This window comes from Equus quagga, chromosome 3, assembly GCF_021613505.1.
Source record: "Equus quagga isolate Etosha38 chromosome 3, UCLA_HA_Equagga_1.0, whole genome shotgun sequence".
In the NCBI taxonomy this organism is placed as follows: Eukaryota; Metazoa; Chordata; class Mammalia; order Perissodactyla; family Equidae; genus Equus; species Equus quagga.
The window spans coordinates 117,801,664-117,826,157 of record NC_060269.1 but is presented as its reverse complement, the minus strand read 5'-3'; the positions used below and the strand labels follow the sequence as shown (position 1 = coordinate 117,826,157).

Sequence of the window (24,494 nt, the reverse complement as noted above, 5' to 3'; positions counted from 1 at the left end):
CAAACAGCTCTTCCTCCTGCAGAGCCCCAGTCTACCTGCAAACAGAGGTTAGACCTCTGGGTTTTCAGGATCCTCTTCTCAATTATTAACACAAGCTAACAAGCTGGCAATTTAAGAAATAGGTTTTCCTTACTAGGACCTAGAATCCCAGTGAAACTCGAGGCAGATGGCCCCAGAAAAAGGATTGCCTGCCCAGAGATGCTGTCTCATCGCTTGCTTCCCTCACCTCCCATGTCTGGAGAGACACAAAAGCGGAGGGAAGAAAAGCGGGGGAGCGAGTGAAAAAGTTGACCTGCCCCTTCTCCCCCTCCCACACTAAGCCAGAAGTGTTAACACGCCTCCCAAGGGGACCTGATTCTTCCAGTCCTCAAATCTGACCTGCGTTTCCTCTGTCCCTTCCCTTCTTCTCTGGTTCCCCCTCTCCAGTCACTTCGCCCCCTCACGTCTCCCCCCACCATCACACCAACACACACACTGGCCACCAGAGAACCTCCCCGCCTCCAGATTCCCAGTTCTAGGACCACTGTGACTGTCAAGGAAAGATGCCAATCACAGGCAGCCTTAGCCAGATCCCTGGGAGTTGAGTAAAAAATCAGGATGAGGGCAGAAAGGAAATGAACGTAGCAACCTCCAGTGCAGGAAGAAAGCTCCGTATGCACCTAGGATCCCGAGCAAGAAAACAGCAGGATATCTCCGACTACCCGGAGGACGCGGAGCACCACAAACAGGAACTTTAAAGGGATTGAAATCTGTTGCCTGTTCCACTAGGAATACTGTTTGCAAGGCACAAGGTGTCTTTTGGTAGTGAGCACCCTCTGCGCATGCGCAGGTCCATTCGGGAATTAACTGCCCTGCCGCCGACTAAGTTGCATTCCTTGAATCTTCGCAGAAAAGACAATTCTTTAATCAGAGTTAGTAATGTGGACAGTACAAAATCGAGAGAGTTTGGGGCTTCTCTCTTTCCCTGTGATGATTGCCATGGTCTGTTGTGCACACAGGTGAGCTGCTGCTGTTGAACGTCTCTTTTGGTGTTTTTCTTTTTACATGCTTGCTGGATCATGTAGCTTGTTATTTGGGGGTAGGTGTGCCTGTCTATTTTTATGTCTGCTCGCAGTTTGTGCTCATTCTGAATACGGTCCCTACTTCTTCCCTCCAGCGCCAATGAGCCCAGCAACATGTCATACGTGAAAGAGACAGTGGACAGATTGCTCAAAGGATATGACATTCGCTTGCGGCCGGACTTTGGAGGTAATGCTTCATCTTTTTTCAACCTGTAACCCATATCTAGTTCTCTTTTCCCGTCAAAGATAAATGTCAAAAAAACAAAAAAAAAAAAGCATTTCATTTTCGTAAGCGTGCACTACGCCCTACGCCCTGGACACACACACACACACACACACACACACACTCACCGGACACCCAGTCGCAGGTGAATGAACCCCCAGGCAGAGCCGACCTTCCTCCGGCCCGACACACCCTCTGCATAGTCACTGCATCACCCGTGTGCCTACACCTGTTTTCCCAGGCTGTCCCCTGCAAAAGGGTTGGGGGGTGGAGGGAGCCGGTTTACACTGTAGTAAGCGCAGGGAAGCCCCTCGTCCCTCCCCAGCCTGTCGCCACTCTGAGAATATGCCTATAATGAGTCCCACCTCCCTGGCAGGGCCCCCCGTGGATGTCGGGATGCGGATCGATGTCGCCAGCATAGACATGGTCTCCGAAGTGAACATGGTGAGTGGCCTCCCGCCGGGCCCGGCGGCCCGGCTTACGCAGATGCGAAATGGACCGGTCCCCGTGCCCTCTGCGTTTCATTGGCGGTCACCCAGCCCCGATCCCGGGAGTCCCACTCCGCGTACGCTCCCCACTCCGGCACACACACTTTGTTGCCCCTGGTTTGTATTTTCAACACACACACACACACACACACACGCACACACAAACGCGCACACACACGGACTACTGCAGTGTTCCGGAGGAAACGTGCTCGGCACTATTTGGGGAAGGACGGGTGATTGTGGCACCAGCGGATCGGGTGGGGCGGAGTCTGAGCATTACTTTAGCAGGGTTCCCTTCGGTGATCGGTTGCCGAGGGCACCATCTGCCGGCGGCCGGACAGCCTGCACTAGGGTCCTCGGACCGTGGTCCGCAGCCGCCTCCTCGCCAGGCGCGGCCCCCTTGCCCGGGAGCTTGGACTGACCCAGGCTCCCGCCACCAAGTATTCAGCACACAGATGAGGTTTCAGAATGTCCCCTCCCTCTTTCTGGGCTCTAGCACACCGTGTGGCAGGAGCAACAGGCTGAGACAACAGTCCATGCTTGCTAATACGAAAGCGCTCGAGCCAGCTTCTGGGGAGGCTTGCATTGTTCCTGTATGGAGGTTGATGAATGTGTCTTGCTACAATCTCGCAAATTTCATTTGAAACAGAATAGGTCGAGTTATTGCTTTGCTTTACCCTAGAAACTTAAGCATGCCCATGACGAAAAAGCCTCATGATTAAACGGACGGTGAAAGTGGGGGAAGCGATAGTAACAGAGCGCAGAGCGCAATCCTTTCATTTCAAGGGGTTAACATTCTTTTATTTCCTTTTTTTCTCCTTCCTTTCTGTGGCTGTTGCAAAAGCGATTGAAATCTTAGCTGTCAGTTTATTGCCTGTTTCCAACCGCTGTAGGGTAGCAGTTTTCTAGCCCGAGTTTCTAACTGTTGCTTCTTGTAAGGCAGGGGGAAAAAAGCCTGTTGCTTTTCTAGAACCAACCACCCAGGGAACAATTAGATCTACGTGACCAAAATGCCATTTTTATACCACTTGTGAAAAAATATTGTGGCAGCAGAAATTTAGACAGTCTGAATAATTTAAAGACTAAAACCTTTGGGGATTTATCACTCTACAGCTGTACAGGAGATTCAATTGTCTTTTCATTTCATTACTGGTGTGTTGTTTTATTTTAACATGCTAAGGTTTAAGAATTTTTCTTCTTCGTTTTTAGGTTATGTCAGGGGAGAAATAAATATGTTTATGATCTGTTGACTAGGACTAAAATAAAACATGTGACTGTTAAATTCCTGTGTTTTATAGTCGTAACGTCCCCACAATTACAAAGCTTACTTAAAATAAGGTCTCTGGTGGTTGTATTGGAAAAGGAAAATCCATTTTTAAAAAGTAGTGCCCAATGAATATTTTCTGACTTGGCAGATATTTTTAATAGACTGACATTTATAATATTCTCTTCACATCCATGTCACTACCTCAAAGCAACCCAAAACACGCTATTTACAAATGCTGGAGAATGTAGTAACATGCACACATATACAAATTGTACCCAATCCATGCCATTGCAACTGGATAAATTAGACAAAAACAAGTTGTTTGTATCAGGTAGATAAATGATGATAATATTTTCCTTTTCAGTCATTTGTTTTGATACCTTGTAAGTAACCACAAAGATAATGGATAAAATAGGAGAAGATTCAGAAAGCTGAAAAGGCCAACAGTGCCTTTGCCAGTGGTTGGTCTTCTGTATAGGATACTATACTTTCCAGAATTTTAGAAAATGTATAATTCTGTTGACTATATTTACAAACACCTTTTCAGCTAAAAAAAAAAAATGAATAAGAAAGTTGCCATTAACCAAAACAACTACCACAACAAAAAAGCTCTGTATAACCAGTTGTTTGACTGAATTCATACATAAGCTCAGAAAAAGGATTGAATTTAATTGCAGTACCACTGGAAATAACTCCTAATGATGGAATAATACAGTCTGTTTAATCACTGCACCATGTATATCCTACTTGATTTTTTAGAATATTCACCCAACAGATAAACCTTTGAAAAATATATTCAACTCAAGTACTCATTACCTTTCCACAATGGGGCTAGAGATTTGATGGGAAAATAGGAACCACGGAACACTGAAAAATAATAAACCTTGATTGACTTCTTCTTAGTTTCCCCTTTTAATGAGAGCTATTAACAAGACCAAGATTTATTTTATCTTCTCTCATCTATGACAAAGCAGTGAAATAAATAGATTGGAAATAACTCCACGAAAATGCAAGTAAAGAGGAATTTTAGGATCGAAGGATCTGTATAACACAACCTGGATGGTTAGCCCTGGTTAGGAAAATTGTCTAGAATATGCTTTGACTTTTAGATAACGTAAGTAGGGTTGAACTGTCTATGGGAAATAAGGCTCATTGCTTTTTACATTAATCGTGTTTCAGTACTGTGATAGGCTTAAATAACCTTTGAAGTCATTTAACAGGAAATTTTCACCAAAATTAACGAAAAATAAGAATGGACAAGGAATATAATAAAAATAGCCTTAAGGAAAGTTCAGACTAAAATCTATTACTAAAACATTGCTAATTTATATATTTTTAGTCATTACTATTATTACCCACCCATTCCATGGCTGGTAAAATGAGATGATAATTGTACATTGCATTAATGGGTTTGAGAACTAGGTTCTGTTCATTTTTGTTCTTTTCCTATGCTACCCCAAGGGAAATATAATTTTATATTGGCTTACAGCATTATCTGTTGTAAAGACTAACATAACATCAGGAGTATTTTCTGATTTATGTCCTTCAGGATATAAAATATTTCTCTCAAATTAAGAAAATAAAATAGCTTTTACAGTCAAGAATGTCTATAATCGAGAATTGTTGGTTTTGAGCAGTGAATGCAAAATCTCTGAAGAATAATTCTGATGTGGGGGGAAAAAACTTCTTAGGAGCAATAATATTATTGATTAAATTAGGAAGGCTCTTTGTTCTGGCATCATGGGGTATATTGTGTACAATAGGAATGGGGCATAAAGGAGACAATAGCCTTCAGAAACTGCCTTAAAGTTGCTACAATCATCTGCTGATATAAGCCCAGTAAAGCACAGATTGTAATAGACAAGTCATCTTTGAGTAGTATTTTGGGAAAACATGATATTAACTACCTGCAAACAAGAGATTGAACTCTTCTATTTCAGATCCCAATGACTAGCTCCCCTTCTTGTTAAAGAGGTGGCTTCCCATGATCAAGTAGGACTTCCAGCCACGGAACTCTGTCCCTGATCTAAAGACACAATGGTCCACATGGTCATTCCCAGAAGACTTTACATCTGTTGAGTCCTGACTCAGAGTAGTCATTCCAGTAATGGAATACTATCATGTATTCATTGTTTCTTTCCTTCCTTCATGCACGGAAGGATGCAACAGCGAACGCTCTTAGCAGACATACGACTAACAACAAAAACAACCCCTCCCCCAAAAAAGCTAAACTGAGCTAACTGTATAAATAATACCTAAAATAAAAACAAATACAATTTACCAAATATGCACTGTTGTTAAATTTCACTGTTGTTCCTCTTGTTATTTTCATATTCGCTCCCACAGGTTTCTGGTACACACTGCAGTTATGCCTAATTACCATCATCTTGGTGACACAAAATGTTCATCACATGTCAGAATCCCAGCCATCCTTCCCTATTTCTTTAAGTCAGTGTTTCTCAGTATTTCATGTATACCTGACTCACTCTGGGATCTTAAAATGTTAAAATGCAAATTCTGAATCAGAGGTCTGGCACGGGGGCTGACATTCTTCATTTCTCACAGCTCCCGGGTGATGTGGAGTGCTGGTATGTGGAAAGCACATTGAGTGGCAAGGTTGTGGTACATTATTCTAAGATCCAACATTGTTAAGAAATGAACATTTTTTTCTCTTAAATTTCTCTAAGAAGGGTATTATTTCAAGGTTCCAAATTAAGTTTCACGTTAATTTGTAGGTAGTTAAACAGGTAGCTGTTCAAAAGGGAAAATTAGCTCAGTAATTGATGATAAGCAACAGGACAAAGGCAAGAGCCTGCATGATGGGCCTTGACTTAAACTAGTAAGCAGTCCTCCTAAATGTGTCAATACTTATGAGTCAGCCAACCTTAAATGATGGCTATGGAAATATCGCCAAGCACAGTGACTCCAACAATACCATCCTGCTGCTTTAGAGAATACGAGGAACTTTTCTTCTGCAGAATAGAGAACATTGCAAACTGCTTTTTCCCCGACTGAGGAGCTTGCTACAGTTTTGTAAAATAGCCTAAACATACTCTTGCTGCTGTCAGTAAATTCTCTGAGGTTATAATAGAATTCCTTTGCAAATACAGCAAATAGGTCAGTACCATTTAAAGGCGGGAATAGATATCAGCAGTTAAATAAAGATAAAAATACTTTTTCTCTTATATGAGTAATTGACCAGCTCTCATTTTTAGGTGCTAGGTTACAATACTATACTATCTGGAGAAGCTGAGAGAGGAAAAAATTCCCTTTGCCTTTCTGTTTGGAAATAACAGGAAGACTTTTTACACCCTAAGCCCCACAAAAGCAAGCCTATCTAGATTTTTAAAAGTTTGAGTTCACATTTGAAAGCCTGTGTTCTTAGGATTACAAGGCCAGACTGGGTATTAAAATGTGTAATGACAAAGAAAATAAATATATACTTAAAATATGTCTTTAAAAAATAAATAAATATTTATGGAACACATCCTATGTATGAGGGATGGTTGTCGAGTGCTGTTTTGTTTTGGGTTTTTTTTTGGTGAGGAAGATTGGCTCTGAGCTAACATCTGTTGTCAAACTTCCTCCATTTTTGTATGTGGAATGCCACCATAGCATGGCTTGATGAGTGGTGCATAGGTCTGCACCCAGGATCTGAACCAGCTAACTCTGGACCAGGGAAGCAGAGCACGAGAAGTTAAACACTGCACCACCGGGCCAGCCCCGTCAAGTGCTTTTATATTAGTAGCTCATTTAATTCCTGATTTAAGGCTATGTAGTTATCTTTCATACAGATGGGGAAACTGATTTTAAGAGAGGCAGAAACTTAGGTTGAGAGAGGTTAAATAACTTGCTCAGAAGTTATAGAGCTAGTAAGTGTCAGAGTCAGGATTTGAAACCAGGTAGCCTGACTCCAGGGTTTGGCTCCTATCTGCTCGGCAAGTAAAAAAATATTCCCAGTATTTAGCTTTGGGACCTTGAGTGAGTCATTTGACTTCTCTGGACCTCAGGTTTCTCATCTGTAAAATGAAGATAAATGATACAAGTGCTAAACCTCTTTCCAGTTCAAATATTCTATGATATAAACTTAGGCCTTTAAAGATGTCAAAATCAAGATTCTTCCTCTCTGTCTTATTCTCCTGTTAGATTCCATCTTATTTCATTTTATTCTCCTGTTAGATTCCATCTTATTCCATTTTATTCTCCTGTTAGATATGTCAATCAACAAGCAATTATTGAATTCCCACTGAGTACAAACTATGGTAGTCTCCTGGGAACACCGAAGCAATGATTGGGTGTAATTTGCGGCCTCTTGAATCGAATAATTTTAATTGGTCACGGCCTTATCATCCACTTTTTCCCAAGTTAAACAGATTCCCAAAGACAGCAACAAGAAACGTTGGATCAATTGTCTTCCAAATGAGACTTCACTGATGCCTAGTTCATATTGTATTGAACACTGGAGCCAAGACCAAATGCAGTCCCTGTATTTAAACTGGGAGCATTGCTCCGCTACCGACAAACTAATAATTTATTTTAACACAATGTGAAGTGGAAGGAAATCACTATTTTCCAAGATCTGGGTATCCCAAAGGATTTACCCAACCCACCTAAAATCTTTCTATCAGGGAGTCTGGGGGCAAGCAGTAAAGCTAAGGTATTCATCTCAACTGAACATCACTTTGTATCAATTCTGTAATTGTTTGATGCTTTTTGTCTTAGAAGGCCCCCAAAGGCTTGATAGCACCCTCAAAACACACATGAATGAAATCTTGCATTATCAAGGAATGTAAAACATTTCAAAAGAAAAATAAATGGTATAAAATGTGTCCAATTGATTTGAGTGTCCACAACTCAAATGACGTTACTATACTTGAGGGTAATGAGAAGATGAATGTATATATGCTTATAGTTGATTGATTGTTGGTACAGAGTTTCCCTATGAAATTTTCAAAACACTGAATCCTATTTTCCATAATACCAAGATTGAGTTTCTGCATTTTAGTATACTTCTGTTTTCATCAGGTCGTGCTTTTCATGAAATCTCTTGACTGTTATCTATTGAAGGAAGTTAATAGTCAGCAGCATATAACAATCTCTTACACAACACTTGACAGAAACGCTCAAGAAAGAGTACAACTAATTCCTATCAGTGGGGATAACTTAGCAAAAAGTCTGGCCATAGGAAAAGAGTGAAAAATACATGGGTTTTCTTTAGTGAGCCTGGGTACCCCTTAGCAACCTCATGGTCCTCATTGTTTTGCTGCTAGTAGTTTTTTCTCCTACCCCTCGATTGAGTGCCTGGTGTATCCCCTGCCCCTTGCAGCCCCAATAAAACCTGTCATCCTATGTATATTTAAGATTAAAGGGCATTTTACAAAGAGCATTCATTCAACTATTCTAGTGAATAAAAGAGATGTGGTGTCTGTCCTTGTGAAGTTTACAGTCTTTTAAAAAATAATTTAAAATCTCTATTCTTGTAATGAAGTTTTTTCCCTTTTGGAAGATTTTGAAACATCCATAATTATCTTGGTCTTGGGATGCTTTGGTTCAACACAGACTTAGTGACCACTTAGTCTTTTATCAGATCCTGTACTGGGCATTAGGGATGGAAGTATGACTAAGACATGATCCGTACCTTCAAATATTTTACAATGTAGAGGAGAATATATACACAAACAGCTGTTTTAAAATAATGTGATATGTGCCAGGACAGAAACATGTGTGTCCAAGATCGTGTGGGAGCACAGAGGAGAGGTTTCTAAGGCATGGGCAAGGGGTGATGCCTGAGATGAATCTTAAAGAGGAACAGTAGTTAACGCCATGTATGCTATGCTGCAAATGAGAAGAAATTTTCCGGAAAAAGAAAGGGCATAAGCATTGGCAGGTGTGCCTGAAAACAGTGTGGAGTGTTCTGGGAACTACAGGTAATTCACTTTTGTGAGAACTTGAAGGGCACAGGGAAGATTGTCAAGAGATAAAATAGAATGCTAAAAGCAAGGTGTAGCACGATGTTGTTGAATATTCTCTCTTGTGTAAAAAGAAGAGGGGGATAAAGACAAGGTTAATAAAAGCCTTATACAGACTGAAAGAGATAGTCTATATATAGATCCCCTCTCCATAAACATAATTTTTTTTATGTGCATTGACCATTTCTGGAGGAATCCACAACAGATGAGGAGCAGGGGAGCCAGGAGTAGGAGTATGAGTTGGAGGGATACTTACTCTTCTTTATAAGTCCTTTTGAATTGTTTGATTAAAAAAAATCCTATACACGTTTTACACTTTCACTTTAAAAAGATACACACACACACACACACACACACACACACACACATATGGAGAAAGAGAGACAGAGACAAAGACAGAGAGACAAAGCGAAGTGATGCTGGAATATGTATGCCAGGGAAATGAATCCTAATCCTGAAACACAGAAAACCTGCTAAAAGTTTGAGCAGGCAGTATGTTTTGCATTCTAGATAGATTATTCTGGTAGCTATGTGGAAGATGAAGTAGGAAAGGCTAAAACTGGGGGCAGTGTTCCTAATTAAGAGGCTAAGAGGGTGTTTCAAAGTCCAGATAAGAGATGATAAATGCCTAAAGTAAAACAGTGGCCTTAGGACTAGAAAGTCAAAAAAGAAAAGATAGTCAAACAGGCAAATCAGAGGGATTTTGTGACTGACCAGATGACGGAGGTTAGAGAGGAAACAAGCCTGGGAAGCCCTATGAGATTCCATATTGAGTAATGGGCACATGTGGCACCATCAGCCCAGGAAGAGAACACAGGAAAAGAAGCACTAACCATCGTGTTCACCACTGAAGTGGATATATTTCCAGAATAAAATAAAATGTTACAGCTTGTTGTTATAAGGTATTTATGGGAACACTGAGGTAGAATTTTGGAGATTGGAACTATCCTGAAAAATACTAGTTCCTTGGTGACTCTTCCAGCTCTGTTTACAAATGAGACAAGTTGTACAGGGAGAAATCCTGGGGCCACAAATGTGGTGGCTGAAATGGGCTGGTTAGAGTTATGGAGAAAGGATGCTGGCCAAAGACAGAGAATGGAATGCAGTCAATCTTAATCTCTAGCAATATTGTTCTTTTCCTAGGAGGACCTAGACCTTGATAGGATTTAGAACATACTTTTCAAATTCCCCCAGAGAAGTGATCTTTGTATTCTGTTTTAGTTGCCTTTATAAAACTATATGGGTGGGGAAAAAAAGATGTGTGGGGAACCCACTTACACAGCATCTGCTCTCTTCTCCACCACATCCTTAAATGATTCAGAGTCCTTCTGGAACATCGTGTTTCCATGTGAAATCGCATCAAAGCAGTGCGAGTTCTTGTAGAAAGTGTCTTTGGTGATGAAATGAGATCGGGTATAACAGACAGCACAAGTGAGGCCAACAGCGTGCCGTGAGAAATGAAGCTTAGCTGCCAGGAAATTAAAAAGTGATTCCCAGGAGCTTTGCATAAGAACCGAAACATTTGAATGGCGTGGTAGGGATGATTTTAAACAAGAATTCAGCAGAGCCCTGTCCTCATCAAATGGTCTCCTGGAAAGAGGATACCTATTTAAGCAGAGGCATATTTATAGATTGTTTTATTTAGTTTTAGAGAAAGAAAGCAGAGAAACAGCTCGAGAAACAGTTTCAAACAGAAGAGGATCCTAGGTAGCCGTTAGCAATTAGCTATTCCATCCCTGCTTCAGCTGAAAAAGAGTATGGGTTTAGGCCCTCCAGATATGACAGCCAAGTTAGAGGTGACATGCCTTGCTCTTGTTGCTGAATGGATTAATCAGGAAAGTTGCTAGGAGTGAATCCTGCTTGAATGAGAGGGTTTATTTGGGATCCTTCCTGGAAGCGGGGGAATAGATTTGTTGGAAGCTCAGGATCCCTGCCTACTCTAACCCGCCATGACTCATGGGGAGGTTTTTTCCTTCTCATCTATTATTTTCAAGGGAATGATACACAATTCTTTAGTTAAGAGAAACAGCTTTTTGGTTTCCATAGAGACAGTTCAATGACATTTATTTGAAATCCCACCTGTGCCTAGAACATTTTCTCATGTCAGAGGCCATCATTTCTCCCTCCTACCACCTGCAGCCCCTCTCCCACACAAATGCATCTAGATCTGCTTTAAAATGCACGGGAAATCATCTTTCTCTTATGGAGCTTTTTCTGTCACCACACTAAAGAGAATTCTACTGGAGAGAGTGTGTATAGAGCATATAAACAAATCAAGACTCCGACAAGACAAAAGACCCAATATGAAGTAATGATTATCTATCAGTCTGTATGAGATCTTTATTAACCTTGTCTTTTTCCCCTGCACTATGTAAACTCCAGGAAGTTTAGGATTATATTCTTTATGCTCTCTATGTAGCTCCTAGCATATTAGAGAGACTTAATAATAATATTTATCAGGATTATAAAAAAATTTCTAGTCATAAAAAAGTGTTAGTAATAATGGCATTTAAACTTTTTAGTACAGACATTAATATTTTTTTTGTCAAGTCTACCTTATACCTTCAGCTGCAATTTTCTTTTATGTTGATCATGAATCATGAGCCGTTTCCATAGAAACATCTTTATCACATGGCACAGCCAGTTTCACAGACACAAAGTCACGTCATGGCAAATATCAATGCATATGTATATATATATATATATATATATATATATATGTATACATACACTCACACATCGCTTAACTACAGGGTTACGTTCTGAAAATGTGTCGTTAGATGATTTTGTCATTGCACACACATGATAGAGTGTACTGAAGGAGAACAGAATTTGTCAACCCAAAGTGTGTCTCTTTAACATGATGATTATTTTAGGCTGATTATTTTTAAGAAAAAAAGCAGAAATTTTTTCTTGTTACCTCCCCCTTAACTGCCTAAAAGAATTAGGATTAAAAAAAAACCTGCCTCAGGAAGCAAGCTATCACCTTAGCATAACATGAACTAGGTGGTAGACAGGGAGGAACCTAGGGAAGACTGTTTGGCTCCCCTCTGTGTTCTTCTGTTTCTGTGTGGACAAACGCTTGTTTTCCAAATGTTTGCTCCTTTTTACCTACCTGTGAATATCCTCCTTCCCTTTGAAGTCCCTGACTCTCCCCACCCGAACATCTTCTTTTGTCTGTAGCTGAGGGTGGTATTTAAGGTGCAGGCTTTGGCCATTTTGGTGAGTTACTCAGTTTTCCCGGGTTTCTCCTGTATATAATGCTATTAAACTTTTGTTTGTTATTCTCCTATTAATCTATCTCATGTCAATTTAATTATTAGACCAGCCAGAAGAACCTAGAAGGGTAGAGGAAAATTTCTTCCCCACTAAAAGTACTTTCACAAACCTAGATGGCATAGCGTACTACACACCTAGGCTTTATGATACTAATCTTATGTGACCATCATCATATATGTGTTCTGTTGTCGACCGAAACTTGGTTATATAGTGCATGGCTATACAAATATATGTATGTATACACACACACAACTTTTCATCAGCTTTAAAAAATAATAACTGCTTTTTATTTTTCAAAATGTCATCTCCATACTGGCCCCTGGACTATCAATGTTTCTGGGAACATTTAAGAAATTATTAAGTAATTACTTGATTGATAACTACAAAGTGAATGACATTTAAAAAGAAGGAAGATCAAACATAAAAGATATATGAAAAGGGGTTCCTCAGCCAATCTAGAAAGGCTTTGAATGAGGTAAGTTAGATTTTAAAAGAAAATCAAGAAAGTTTATCAAATTTGAAAATATAAAGTCAAAAATATGTCTAATCTAGAAATACACATAATTAATACATATGTATATAATATATATCTATATCTACATCTATCTACCTTGTCATTTTTGCTATAATTGAATCCTTGCTGCTACATGGTATGTTTACTTTCAAATGTCAACTTTCGTCTGAAACTTCCACTTCTACACGGTAATTTGTCATAACCAGTAAATGCGTTAAATCAACTACCGCATTAATGGTAATAAAAGATTCTTTCCACTGACATCACCACCTCTCTGCCCTGTCCCCCCGCAAATCCAGCACACACACAGTTCAGCACATCCCAAAGAAACAACAGAGAAAACAAAATCCCAGTTCAGACCGACTGCTGAGTTGAGACTGATGAGAGGGGAGAAAGAAGATTCACTGAGAAGGTTAATATTGGTCAACAGGAAACTTTTGGATTATGTGGTGAGAACTGATTTTTAGAAGTTTTGAATTTGGGAATAGGAGGAGGAGGACAGGATAAGAAATATGGAGAGGAGAATGTACTCATAAAACTAGAAAATCGTGTTCAATCCTTGTAGGTCATTGGTGCCTCTCTCTCACGCACACATCACTTTGGGAGACATCCCACAAGCTGTGTTGTCATGAAGTTTGAAGGGGATTTCATAACCTGGTTCTCTGACATTGTAGAAGGAAATGACTTTCAGGATATTACAGATGACAACTGCCCTACTGTGTTCAAAATCACTGTCATGGAACATAAGCACATCTTAATGAATTATGTTTTTGCATAGTCACCATGAAGTCACTTTTGCATATTTTGCGTAGTCACTTTTCCACATGTTAAAGAATTTGCACCTTTGGTTCTGCGGAGTGGACAGAGATATGTGAGCCCAAATTCAAACAAAGCCATTGCCATTATTCTTTTTCAATCCGATTCAATCTCACTGAGTGGAGGTTTGATTTTGAGTCAAAATATAGGACTCCATTGGTAGTGGAGGTAGGCAGCATCTACAGAAGGTGATTCCAAATAAAGCGGGAAGCTACCAGCTTGAAATGTCATCATTAGATCTTGATATCTTCAGCTTTGATTCCTGCTGAATTATGAATAACCATGAGAGAGGCAACAATCATGCTAGTTTCAATTCCTGGATTTATACCAGAGTGTGAGTGAATGTTTGAATGACAGAACAGGTTTCCTTAAGAGACAGGGATTAGAAAGGAATATAAAGAGAGAGAGGGAACAGGAGTTATTTCATACTTTTCCCCAGAATCAGCAGTTTCCTGACTTAGGAAGCTGATATAAAACAGCTAGAAAAGTGGCTATGCTGAGACAGCATTTGTGTTGTCCACACTGATGCTGTGCACTCGAAAAGCATTTTGCTTGATCTGACAGTGATGTCCAGTATTTTGTATCCCAAGATGTGAAATCAACAAATTCACCTCCATTCTCTGGAAGTGTAGCATCCATGCCAACTGGGCAAGGTGACGATAATACCTTGCAATTTTAATAGCCTTATGAATCTCATAATTAAAATTACTGTCTAGTGGGCAGCACACTGGCAATTTTTTAAGTCCAGACACTCCCCATCTAGCATATATAATTTTGGTTTTTCCCTTAAGTACATTCCCTTTGAATGTGCTTCTGTCAAGTTATATTTGAATACTTTTAAATCACTTTAAAATGTCAGGATGATGTTGTATCCTAATTTATACTCTCAAATATAAATCTCATGACTTACTTAAGCCCTTTGATTCTCAGTTCCTTGCAAAATGGAAATAATAATTTCTGCTCTACCTATTTTAGGGAGCTTTGAGAATCAAAAGAGATAAATCATATACAAATATATGTTCTGCATATGTGATGTATAATCTGTAAATTTCTATATCAATGTTAAGCCCGGTATTTTTATTATTTTACCAGTATCTCCCAGGCTGTAATGAAGTTCTCCCTCTTTAATGCCAGGGCATCAGAAGTAACATAAATTCACATCATGCATAACCAAATATAATAATATTTTTGTTTGATATTGGGATTTTCATCCTGCAATTGAAATTCACAATACTTCTAATTGTGAAATTGTTCTATGAGATCTGACACAAAAAAATGGAAAATATTTCCCCCATCTTCTCTCCTGATCATTTTCTCTTAGTTTTTATTTGGAGACCTCAAAGTTTCTCTCTGTATGTGGTCCTCCCATATCTCTCTAAATTTCATATTTTGTATTACTCCCTGGTATGTGGAAGAAATGGGATATGTGGTTTTCTGTGGGTTTAACCTAGGAATTAGGGATCTGGAGTTGACTTCCAGTTTTAATTATAGCCCCTCCATTTACAAGATCTGTTGCTTTGGCATTAACTAACTCTAGAGTAATCGTATAATTTATTGTCCCAATAAGTACTTTTGAGAATGAAAGGGAACATTATTAATATTACCTGGGACAGAAAGTGTGAGCCAACACTGTCCTGGGAAAGCCAAGATTTATGATCACCTTATGTCACTTAAAGCACTAATTTCTTCATCTTTAAAATGAGGACAAATGATACTTTCTTCTTAGATCATTGAAGGCTAAATGAGATAATATGTTGCCTGACTTGGGGACAATATTGGTTATTTTTAAGCATCTTCTTTTCCTCCTCCTTCTTCTCCTCCCCTCTTCTTCTTCATCATTTTATTTATTGAGCACTTACCGGGTACCAGGCACTGTTATGAGTGCTTTATATGTAAATATCAACAAAAGAATTAGGTAGAGTGGATGAGATACCCTAATAAGAATTGTTACAGTAAAGTTTGAGATAATCAACCAAATAAAAACATCATCTATCAGCTCGCCTTGTTTACCAAGAGCTTCATAAGAGCAAGAAACTTGCCAAAAATTATGAAAAGTTATTAAAATCTCTAGGATTTACTTTATTCCTTCAAAGAACAGCCAAGAATTTCACTGAGAAAGTAAGCTATGAAAAAATGACTGTCTTTCTGAGGTCATAATTGACCACAAGTAGCACTAAAAAAAGGGCCCTGACGATGAGATCACAGCTCACAACATGATGGAGAAAGTGTAACCAAGCTGAGCTGTTCAAGTGAACAATAATCTAGACAGGAAGGTGATGGAAATTCCAGGCAGGGAAAATAGTACTAAGTCTGTAGAGATAAAATTACCAAGAATACTTGTAAAGAGAGAGATTCAATAATAGCATATGAATCTTATGGCCTGGAAAATCATCCTGGAGTCTTAATAATGATAATTAATATTTATTGAGCACTTTCACAACAGAGATATGATTCTAAGTACTTTACAAACATTAACCCACTTAAACCATAATGCAGTCATATGAAGCATGTATCATTATTATCTCTATTTTACTGATAAGGAAATTGAGGCATAGAAAAGTTAAGTAACCTGCCAATAGTTACTCAACCAGTAAGTGATTGAGCTGTGATATGCACCCAGTTAGATTGCCTCAGAGTTTACGTGGGCTAGTTAAGTCATTAAGTTAGTTAGATCATAAAACATTATTATTTTTAATAACAGGTAAACATAGAGAGGGTTTAAAGGTTAGGAAACATGATTGATACTTAGGGAAGTGGGCCCTAGGATGAAATGCATTAGCAATTGATATTATTTAGCCCAGAGTTAAATTTTGTAAAGATTAAGGAGTTGCTTGATTAACGTCTTCAGGTTTATCACAATGTTGAATCCATTCACTGGTTTAAATCACATCAGACCTATTGCATGCAAGGTATTACTTAAAGTGCTGTGTTAGGTACTTGTTGGAAATAGGAAGAGAGAATGGATTTGATGCCCCTGCTGAAAGAACTCTTAACTTGAAGAAAGCAGCAAAGTTTAAATCGGACATAAGGAAGAACATCTTGACTGTAATGAGTGAGAAGATGCTGGAAGGAGCTATGAAGATTATCTGGGAAGTATTCATCCTTAGAAAGCTTCAGAACAAGAAAAGATAATTATATCTGTCCTAGTTGGCTTATATGGCTCTTCAGTCAAAGGCAAGAGGGTGAGATGAAAAAGAACATTTCTCTAAGACCCTTCCCTATGGAAGAATTTGAATTTTTAAGATTTTTACTCCATATTTACAAAAGATCCATTGTAAGATCTTCAAAAATCCCCACATTTGATCATCTTTATAGTGTATATAATTCAAGAAGATTACAACCACACACTCAAAAGCAGTGAAAGGGCACTTAGCTGAGCTGTCATTAATTCAGTGGCTCTTTCTGGAACTTATGGACTTTACAGTGCACACTACTCAAACTTATTTCTCAGAAAAAGTTGCTATGGCACTAACTTTCAGGGTAGTTAATAAAGAGGAGACGTGGGAGAAATTAAATCCTCAAATGCCAAAGGTGGCCTGTAATGAGAGCTTCTTGAAGCCTGTGCCCATAAGTGTCTTCTGCACAGGGCAGGCTAATAAAATCACATTGAATCGAATTGAAATATATGCCTTCAATTCAATCTGTGCGTACTCCTGTAAGTAGTCCAAAAAGAAAAAGACAGCTCTTAATGTTAAGAGTAGAAATAGTTATTAAAATATAATGAGTACACACTATGTATTGGGTACCGGAACAAATGCTTGACATCAGTTTTTACAAGAGCTAGCTGAGATAAGAACATTTAATCCAAATCTTCCATTTTAATATTCCATTTTAATCCGAATCCATCACAAATCAGCCTTCCTGGACTCAGTTCTTTATCTGTGATGGAGTTGGGCTTAAAGCTCAGGCCTGTTTGACTTCAGAGCCGGACATCTAACTCCCTCTTTTGGGTTCTGAGACCCAATTCCAATGTGTGTGTGTGTGCGGGGGTTCCCCACACATATGACAATGGATTCTCTGGACTTCAGCTGGGTGTCCTACAATTCAGCTCAATTCTGACACTATCTACCCAGAGATAGCACCAGGTTCTGCATGTTAAGTGTTCAGTCCTACAAGACTGCCCCCTAGTTCAGATGCCGGTCGCAAAAGCAGGTTGTTACCTGTACAGATTTTTCGCAACTTATGATGTGGTTCTGTTCTAATAAACCCATCATAAGTTGAAAGTATCGTAAGTTGAAAATGTGTTTAATATACCTAACCTACCGAACATCGCAGCTTAGCCTAGGTTACCTTAACATGCTCAGAACACTTACATTAGCCTACAGTTGGGCAAGATCATCTAACACAAAGCCTATTTTATAAAAAAGTGTTGAATATCTCATGTAATTTATTGAATGTTATACTGAAAGTGAAAATCACAATGATTATTGGGTACAGAAAGGTTGTTAGCGTATGGGTTGTTTACCCTTGTGATCGCATGGCCAACTGGGAGCTGCCCAGCATCATGAGAGAGTATTGTACTGCATATCGCTAGACCAGGAAAAGATCAAAATTCAGAATTCGAAGTACAGTTTCTACTGAACACGTATTGCTTTCAAACTATCGTAATGTCAAAAAGTCATAAATCAAACCATCATAAGTTGGGGACCATCTGTACATTTGACTGATGGGCTCTAAATCAGAGGTTCCCATGACCTCCTCTTTGGGTTTATTTTTTTCTAGAGCAGTTCACAGAACTCAGAGAAACATTTTACTTACTAGATGACCAGTTTATTTGAAAAGGATATAACTTAAGAACAGCCAGATGGAAGAGATGCATAGGGCAAGGTATGGGGAAAGGATGCGGAGCTTCTATGCTCTCTCTAGTAGTACCACTCTCCCAGCACCTCCACGTGCTCACCAACCCAGAAGCTCTCTGAATCCCAGCCTTTTGGGTTTTGGGTTTTTATGGAGGCTTCATTACATAGGCATGATTGATTACATCATTGGCCATTGGTGATTGAACTCAGTTTTCATCCCTTGTCCACTCCCTGGAGATCAGGGGGTGGGAATGGAAGCTTCGACCCTCTAAACATAGGTTTGGCGGTCCTGGCAACTAGCCCCCATCTTTAGGTCCTGTACAAAAAGTCACTTCATTAACATAACAAAAGACGCCTTTCTTGCTCTCATCACTTAGGAAATTCCAAGGGTTTTAGGAGCTCTGTGCCAGAAAGCAAAGTGGGAGGACAAAGACCAAATATATATTTCTTATTATGAATTACAATCTCATACCCTCTTCTCATTTTATCCAACAATCGTTTCTTTCCATTTTAGAGTTCACTCTAGTCTGAATTGTCCTATTAAAAACAGATCCTTTCTTTCTCTAATTGAAGGGTCAGGAGAATCCTACCCAAAAAGATCAAGTTTTAAATTTCAGGCCTCAAAGCAAGCACAAGCACGGGGAGTCGTTGGTGTTCTTGCTCCAGTTCACTGGGATTACTTCCCCGGACAGAGCCTTACTGCTTAATCTTCTCGTGATGGAAGACAAAAAAAAATGACTCGCACCAGAGGACAGGTTTGTTTGGTGGGAGCCCAGGTTCTTGTTCCCTCCATTGGCATCCTTGTCATGGTCCATAAAACAGGAAACAAGATTTTTCCTGTCAGGTTTGCTTGCAAGGATGATTTGTTTGTTTGAGTCCAAGATGAAGACTCAGGAAATCTAAAATCTGTTATTTTTCAATTCACAAGATTTCCTGCCGGTGGAAAGAAAGAACTGATCGCCACTCCAGGATTCTCTAATGGGGGCAGGCATCGACAGCAGGAGGAGGGGAGCATGCCAACTGTTTCTTGGTGGGGGGAGTAGGGAAGCTAATTAGACGACCCATTTGTGGGTAGAGAAGACAGAAAAGGCTCAGGTATATTTAGCTCTTCTCCACTGAACACGGAGAGAGAAATCAAACAGGAATACGTAAAGGTCAGATCATTTCATCACTGTCCTTTCAGAACTGGGAAATCACATTATAAAATGCAGATGGCACCTCGAGGTTAAAATAGCAAGTTATTATTACCACATAGCTTACAGGAGATATTTATCATTTTTCTGCCTCATAGAGGAATATACATTTAAAATCCATTTATTTCAAAAACTAAATACGTGTATTAAAACAATTTAAAAACCTCTATTTCTTTTCGCTTGATCTAAATGACAGCAATGGAAATATAACAATCACTTAGCTGGTTTCTACAGAAACAAAAGCTAAAAGGATTCTCTGTAGAAGAACAGTATATTTATAAAGTAGAAGACAGTCATGGAACACAGTTTAGGGAAAAACAACTTACTTGAAATATACTGTTGTTTCTGTATTTCAAAATTCAGAGTTAGGCTATTCGAGAGACCACTAAATTCTGTTGAAGCCATTATAGGCTCTCACGTTTACTTTTTTGGGTACTAAATAAGGCAGAGCACTGCTACTCACCGATATAGATCTTGCCGTATTTGTTCATCCCTTACAGCTAAAGAATGAAATGCGCTCTTACGTCTCACTGGGGCGTTTAGCAAGGATGCGCTTGGCTGTGCATGGGTTTTCCCTGCAGATTGCAGCCCCACACAGGTTCGGGCACACACAGGTCAGGTCAAGTCGGAATTTTATTACCTTTGGTTCAAGGATATTGCTACGTTTCCGGGGTAGGAGGGTGGGTGCGGCGCAAAGTGGGCTTCGGGGAAAGTTATAATTTTAGGCATAATGCATTGTGGGTTTTACTGAGCGATGAAAATAAATCATTTCAGAGTGACTTCCATAATTAAATTCATTGGAAGTTCGTTACGTTATTTTGTAACATCTAAACCCCTTTAACTTCTGATTTTATTGGAGAGTTAGTAGAAAATAAAGACGTGTCAGTCAATAAATATATATATTTTTAAGAGATACTAATTAGAAGTCCTTAAGAAATTTTGTTTCGTTTTGTTTCTTGAAATTCCAGATACAAAGGGGAAAATAAAGTCGAATGCAAGTAGTTGAGGGAAGCAAAGGACAATTATGACAAATGAGAGTTTACAGATACCTGCCTATCATCTTTGTTGGACATCTTTGCAAACAGCTTGTTATAAGTAGACATTCAACACCAGGAGACAGATTGTTTCCCCCCACGTTGCCCCCTCTGCGTTCAGGAGCAGATGAACAACAAATATTCAACTCCGTCTCAACTCTTCGTTGTTTCCTCCTCACTCTACATGAATGAAAGAAACACTTCAATTACAAACTCAGTTTCAACATCATTGATAATTCCTCTCTCTTCTTCCATCTTTCCTTCCTTTCCACCTTCTTTTTCCCTAACGTAGTTGTAAATGGAAACTCACCTGCCCACCATCTCTTCTGGAAAGGCAGTGTGGTGGGAAATGTATGGGTTGTTACTTGCCTGGCCCTGGCTTCTGGCTCTGTCTTTGTGAGTGCTCTCTCTGTTAATTTCCTTGTCTTTGAGTGTTGGAGCAAGAAAAGAAAATGCCATTCAAACTGATTGAGCCTGCTTCTTTCTCAGGAAGAGGGGCATAGTTTACATTACTAGGAAAAGAAATCTTTAGGCTGCGCCTTCCACTCAGAGACTGGCAGGGAGGAAGAAAGAGAAGTTTGGGGTTTCGAAGGGCTCTATCAGCGATTCTGTGGTGCTAAAGGGCAAGACCCAGAACAACTGGCCCTTTGTTTAGAGAAAATGTTGATGAGCTTTTGAGAGTACAAAATATTTCTAGAGCTAAGAAGAGGAAAAGAGCTACAGTTCTCTGAGTAATAATACAAGGACAGTTGAGGGAAGAATAGAAAATAGGGAACCAGGGTGAAGAGGAAGATGGGAGACAAAAAAGAGCTGAGAAAGCACACAAGAAGTTGAAGTTCTTAGTAAATAACTCTCAGTGTTAGAGTGGCTGAAGGCCTCAGAAACAGATTTTATTATTTGATTTTGTGTTACGTTTCATTGCTGTGATGTAAAATGTCATTACTTCTCCACTTTTTTAAAAAAGTCTATTATTTGTACAAGTGCTTTGTTGGAGTGGTTTTGAGGCGCTAAATTCCACATCTGGGTCAGCATGAGGTGTATGGAAGAGAACAACCATGTTCTTAAAACCAGAATGATAACAAGAGTTCAAAAGAGACAGGAAATCAGAGCTAGAGGTGACCGTGAAACAGATTTGGAAATGCACAAAAATTCCAGGGAAAACATTGGACTTGTGAAAGTATGTGATAAAGGGCTTAGGTTAATTGATTTCAATCTCAAAGGGCGCCAGCTGACACCTAGTTATACATAAAATGTTAGTAAAACCATCATATAGGAAGCAGAAAACCTGGTGCCTAGCAGGTGCTGGATAAACATGGGTCCCCCCCTTTCACAGAAATAACGTGGAGGCCATGCCACCATAGGAAAGGAACATGGGAAGACTTGAATTGAGGGCACAGAAAGACAAGAGCATGGCAGTAAGGCATGATCATGGTTTCCTCCTCTGATTTCCTGCCAGACCTCCCTCTGAGGGTGCAAAGTCATGAGTGAATATGGATATGCATATTCAGATATGGAGCTGAAGGGGTGGGGAGAGGGGCTATCTGGCAATTCACTCCCTGTAGCACATACACAATTACTTAAAAGCATATGGACCACAAGTTTAAAGTTGTTCTGCATACAGACTCAGAAGCACAGAGCTGCTATAGCCACAGTGTGCCTTAAGACCCATTTTGTGCTGCAGCCATTTAAGTACCAGAGGTGGTGAAGCCCAAGAATTCCGACCCAGTGTTTTAAACTCATCAGAGGCACATACCCTGTTCCTGGCCTCTTGCTGACTCTGCTGATCCTTCTGCTTGTGTCTCATGCTTTCTAACTTCCTATTCAGCTCTCACATTTTCCTCCCTGCCTTTATCTTAGCATTGTCAATCTTCCTGTCAGTGTATCTCTCCCTCTGTGGATTAGCTTCCAAAGCATTCAGTGGACTTAAATACCACGTGATTTAAAGCAGCTGTCCTGGTGGAAACAGATAGCAGCTGCACTGGGCCACCTTTATTCCTGAGCATTGAAGCCCCTAGCCAGGCATAGGCTATTTAGCAAACTGTATAGGATAAAACAACTGGGGAGTCCATAAGGGGATAGGCATGTTGACAGGAAGATTCAGAACGTTAAGATAAATCCTGGGAGATAAATGAGAGAACCAGAAAGAACATTTCCATAAGTGGACTAAGTTCTGATGTCTAGAGAAGGCAAAAAAGAGTTGCAGGGAGAGAGAGAAAGAGAGCTGGGGCTAGGGTGAATTTAGTGGGTGCAGTTAACTCTGGCAGAAATCAGAGAAAAAATTCAAATATAAGAAAAAAGGGAGGAGTAGGATGAGACCCTGTTGCAGATTGGGTTACCCCTGAAACTCTGAGATGTAAATTTCTGTTTATCGGGATGTGTGGAGAATGTCATCAGGAACAACTGCCATGGGGGTGTGAGGCAGCAGCACTGGGCACGGAAAGAGGTGAAATCTTGGTGAAGTTGAATGAAGATGTAGTTGCTACAAATGTGTGACTAACCCCAAGGGCAACTCTAGAGCTAGAATGACCCTTCAGAATCATCTGGAATTGAGACATGTCGCCTGGGTCTTTATACCCCACCCCCACCCCCCATGCCAACATCAACCAGTCATATGATGTGGGCTGTGCCTGGGAAAGAGATGTGACTGACCATGAGGGGCGGCATTCTCCAGCCAGGGCATTCTTGGGGAGGGATTCAGCTGAGGGGTAGCAGCTGCCACTCCCAGCAGCTGGAGGATTTAGCGTTTCAGTTCCGAAAGAGTGTGAGATCAGGGTGGGCATCACGCATCTCCCTCACACCCCTAGAGTCAGAACACAGCTGAAAATGCTGACCTGAAATGAGTTTCCCTCAGAAGCTCTACGGAATTTAGTCTTGTCCTATTCACCAGTTGTTTTATGTGCATCAGTCTTGTCTCTGACCTAAACTCTAAACTTTTTGAGTACCAGTATCACACTTCATATATTCTTTCTATCCCTTAATAATTCCTTTAGCAGACTATTGTCAAATCTAAAGTTGATAGAAAAACAAGCCCATTGCCTATGGTAACATGATACTGAGGTAATAAAAACTCTTTTCTCCATATTTTGAGAAGATATAAATGACCTCTAATTTACCGGGTTTTTTTTTCCTGTCTTACATGCATATAAATATCTCCTGAATGAACTGGTTATGATGCTCTGAAACAGTTACAGGTAGTCCTGTATCTTGAAAACTCAACGGAGAAGGGCAAGGAGACCAGGAGGATGTAGGTGTGAAAGTGAGAGTCTACGTACTTCAGAGGAAAGAGCACTTGACCAGCATCTGAGACCAGCTTCTGTTTCTTGCTGTCCTGTTGCTTACCACGTGATCTGGAGAAAATCAGTTGACCTCTCTGAGACTCGCTTCTTCTTTTATGCAGTGATTAGGTGTGACGTTGTCTGCTTTACCTTGTTGAACAGCACTGGGTTTTGAACTGAAGGACTGTGATGAGGATCAATCGACAATGCCTGTCTGATATGTTTGAGGTCTCAAAAGCAACTCAAGAGTAGTTTTGTTATTATTATTAGTTTGTGGATGAAATTTCTAAAAATTTTAATTTCACAAGTTATATTGTATATAGTAATAAGATGATTTAGGTTTTTTTTTTAAAATCAGTAATCATAATAGAAGAAATATATTTCATTCATAATGGTAGACCCTGAATTGCTACATGGGCTTCTAGATTTTTCATTTTTGATGTGAGAGGTGGAGTAAGTAAGATGATCTCTCATATTTGTTTGGTTTCTAAACTTCATAAACATGAATCTTTCACACTCATATTCCCATCAACCAGGGGAAATGAGACATTGCTATTTCTCATGTGTGTTTAATAA

The 24,494-nt window shown here is 39.7% G+C and overlaps 1 protein-coding gene across 1 annotated transcript in view; it reads left to right on the top strand.

The window, feature by feature from the left end:
* The first annotated feature begins 886 nt into the window (after positions 1–886).
* Positions 887–24,494, top strand: part of LOC124237572 (gamma-aminobutyric acid receptor subunit beta-1) — a 350,803-nt gene continuing 327,195 nt past the window's right edge. Inside the window, exons 1-3 of the mRNA XM_046657368.1 lie at positions 887–998; positions 1,157–1,248; positions 1,661–1,728. Coding sequence (XP_046513324.1) covers positions 919–998; positions 1,157–1,248; positions 1,661–1,728 — 240 coding nt within the window. The 5' untranslated portion in view covers positions 887–918. The remainder of the gene's footprint in view (positions 999–1,156; positions 1,249–1,660; positions 1,729–24,494) is intronic.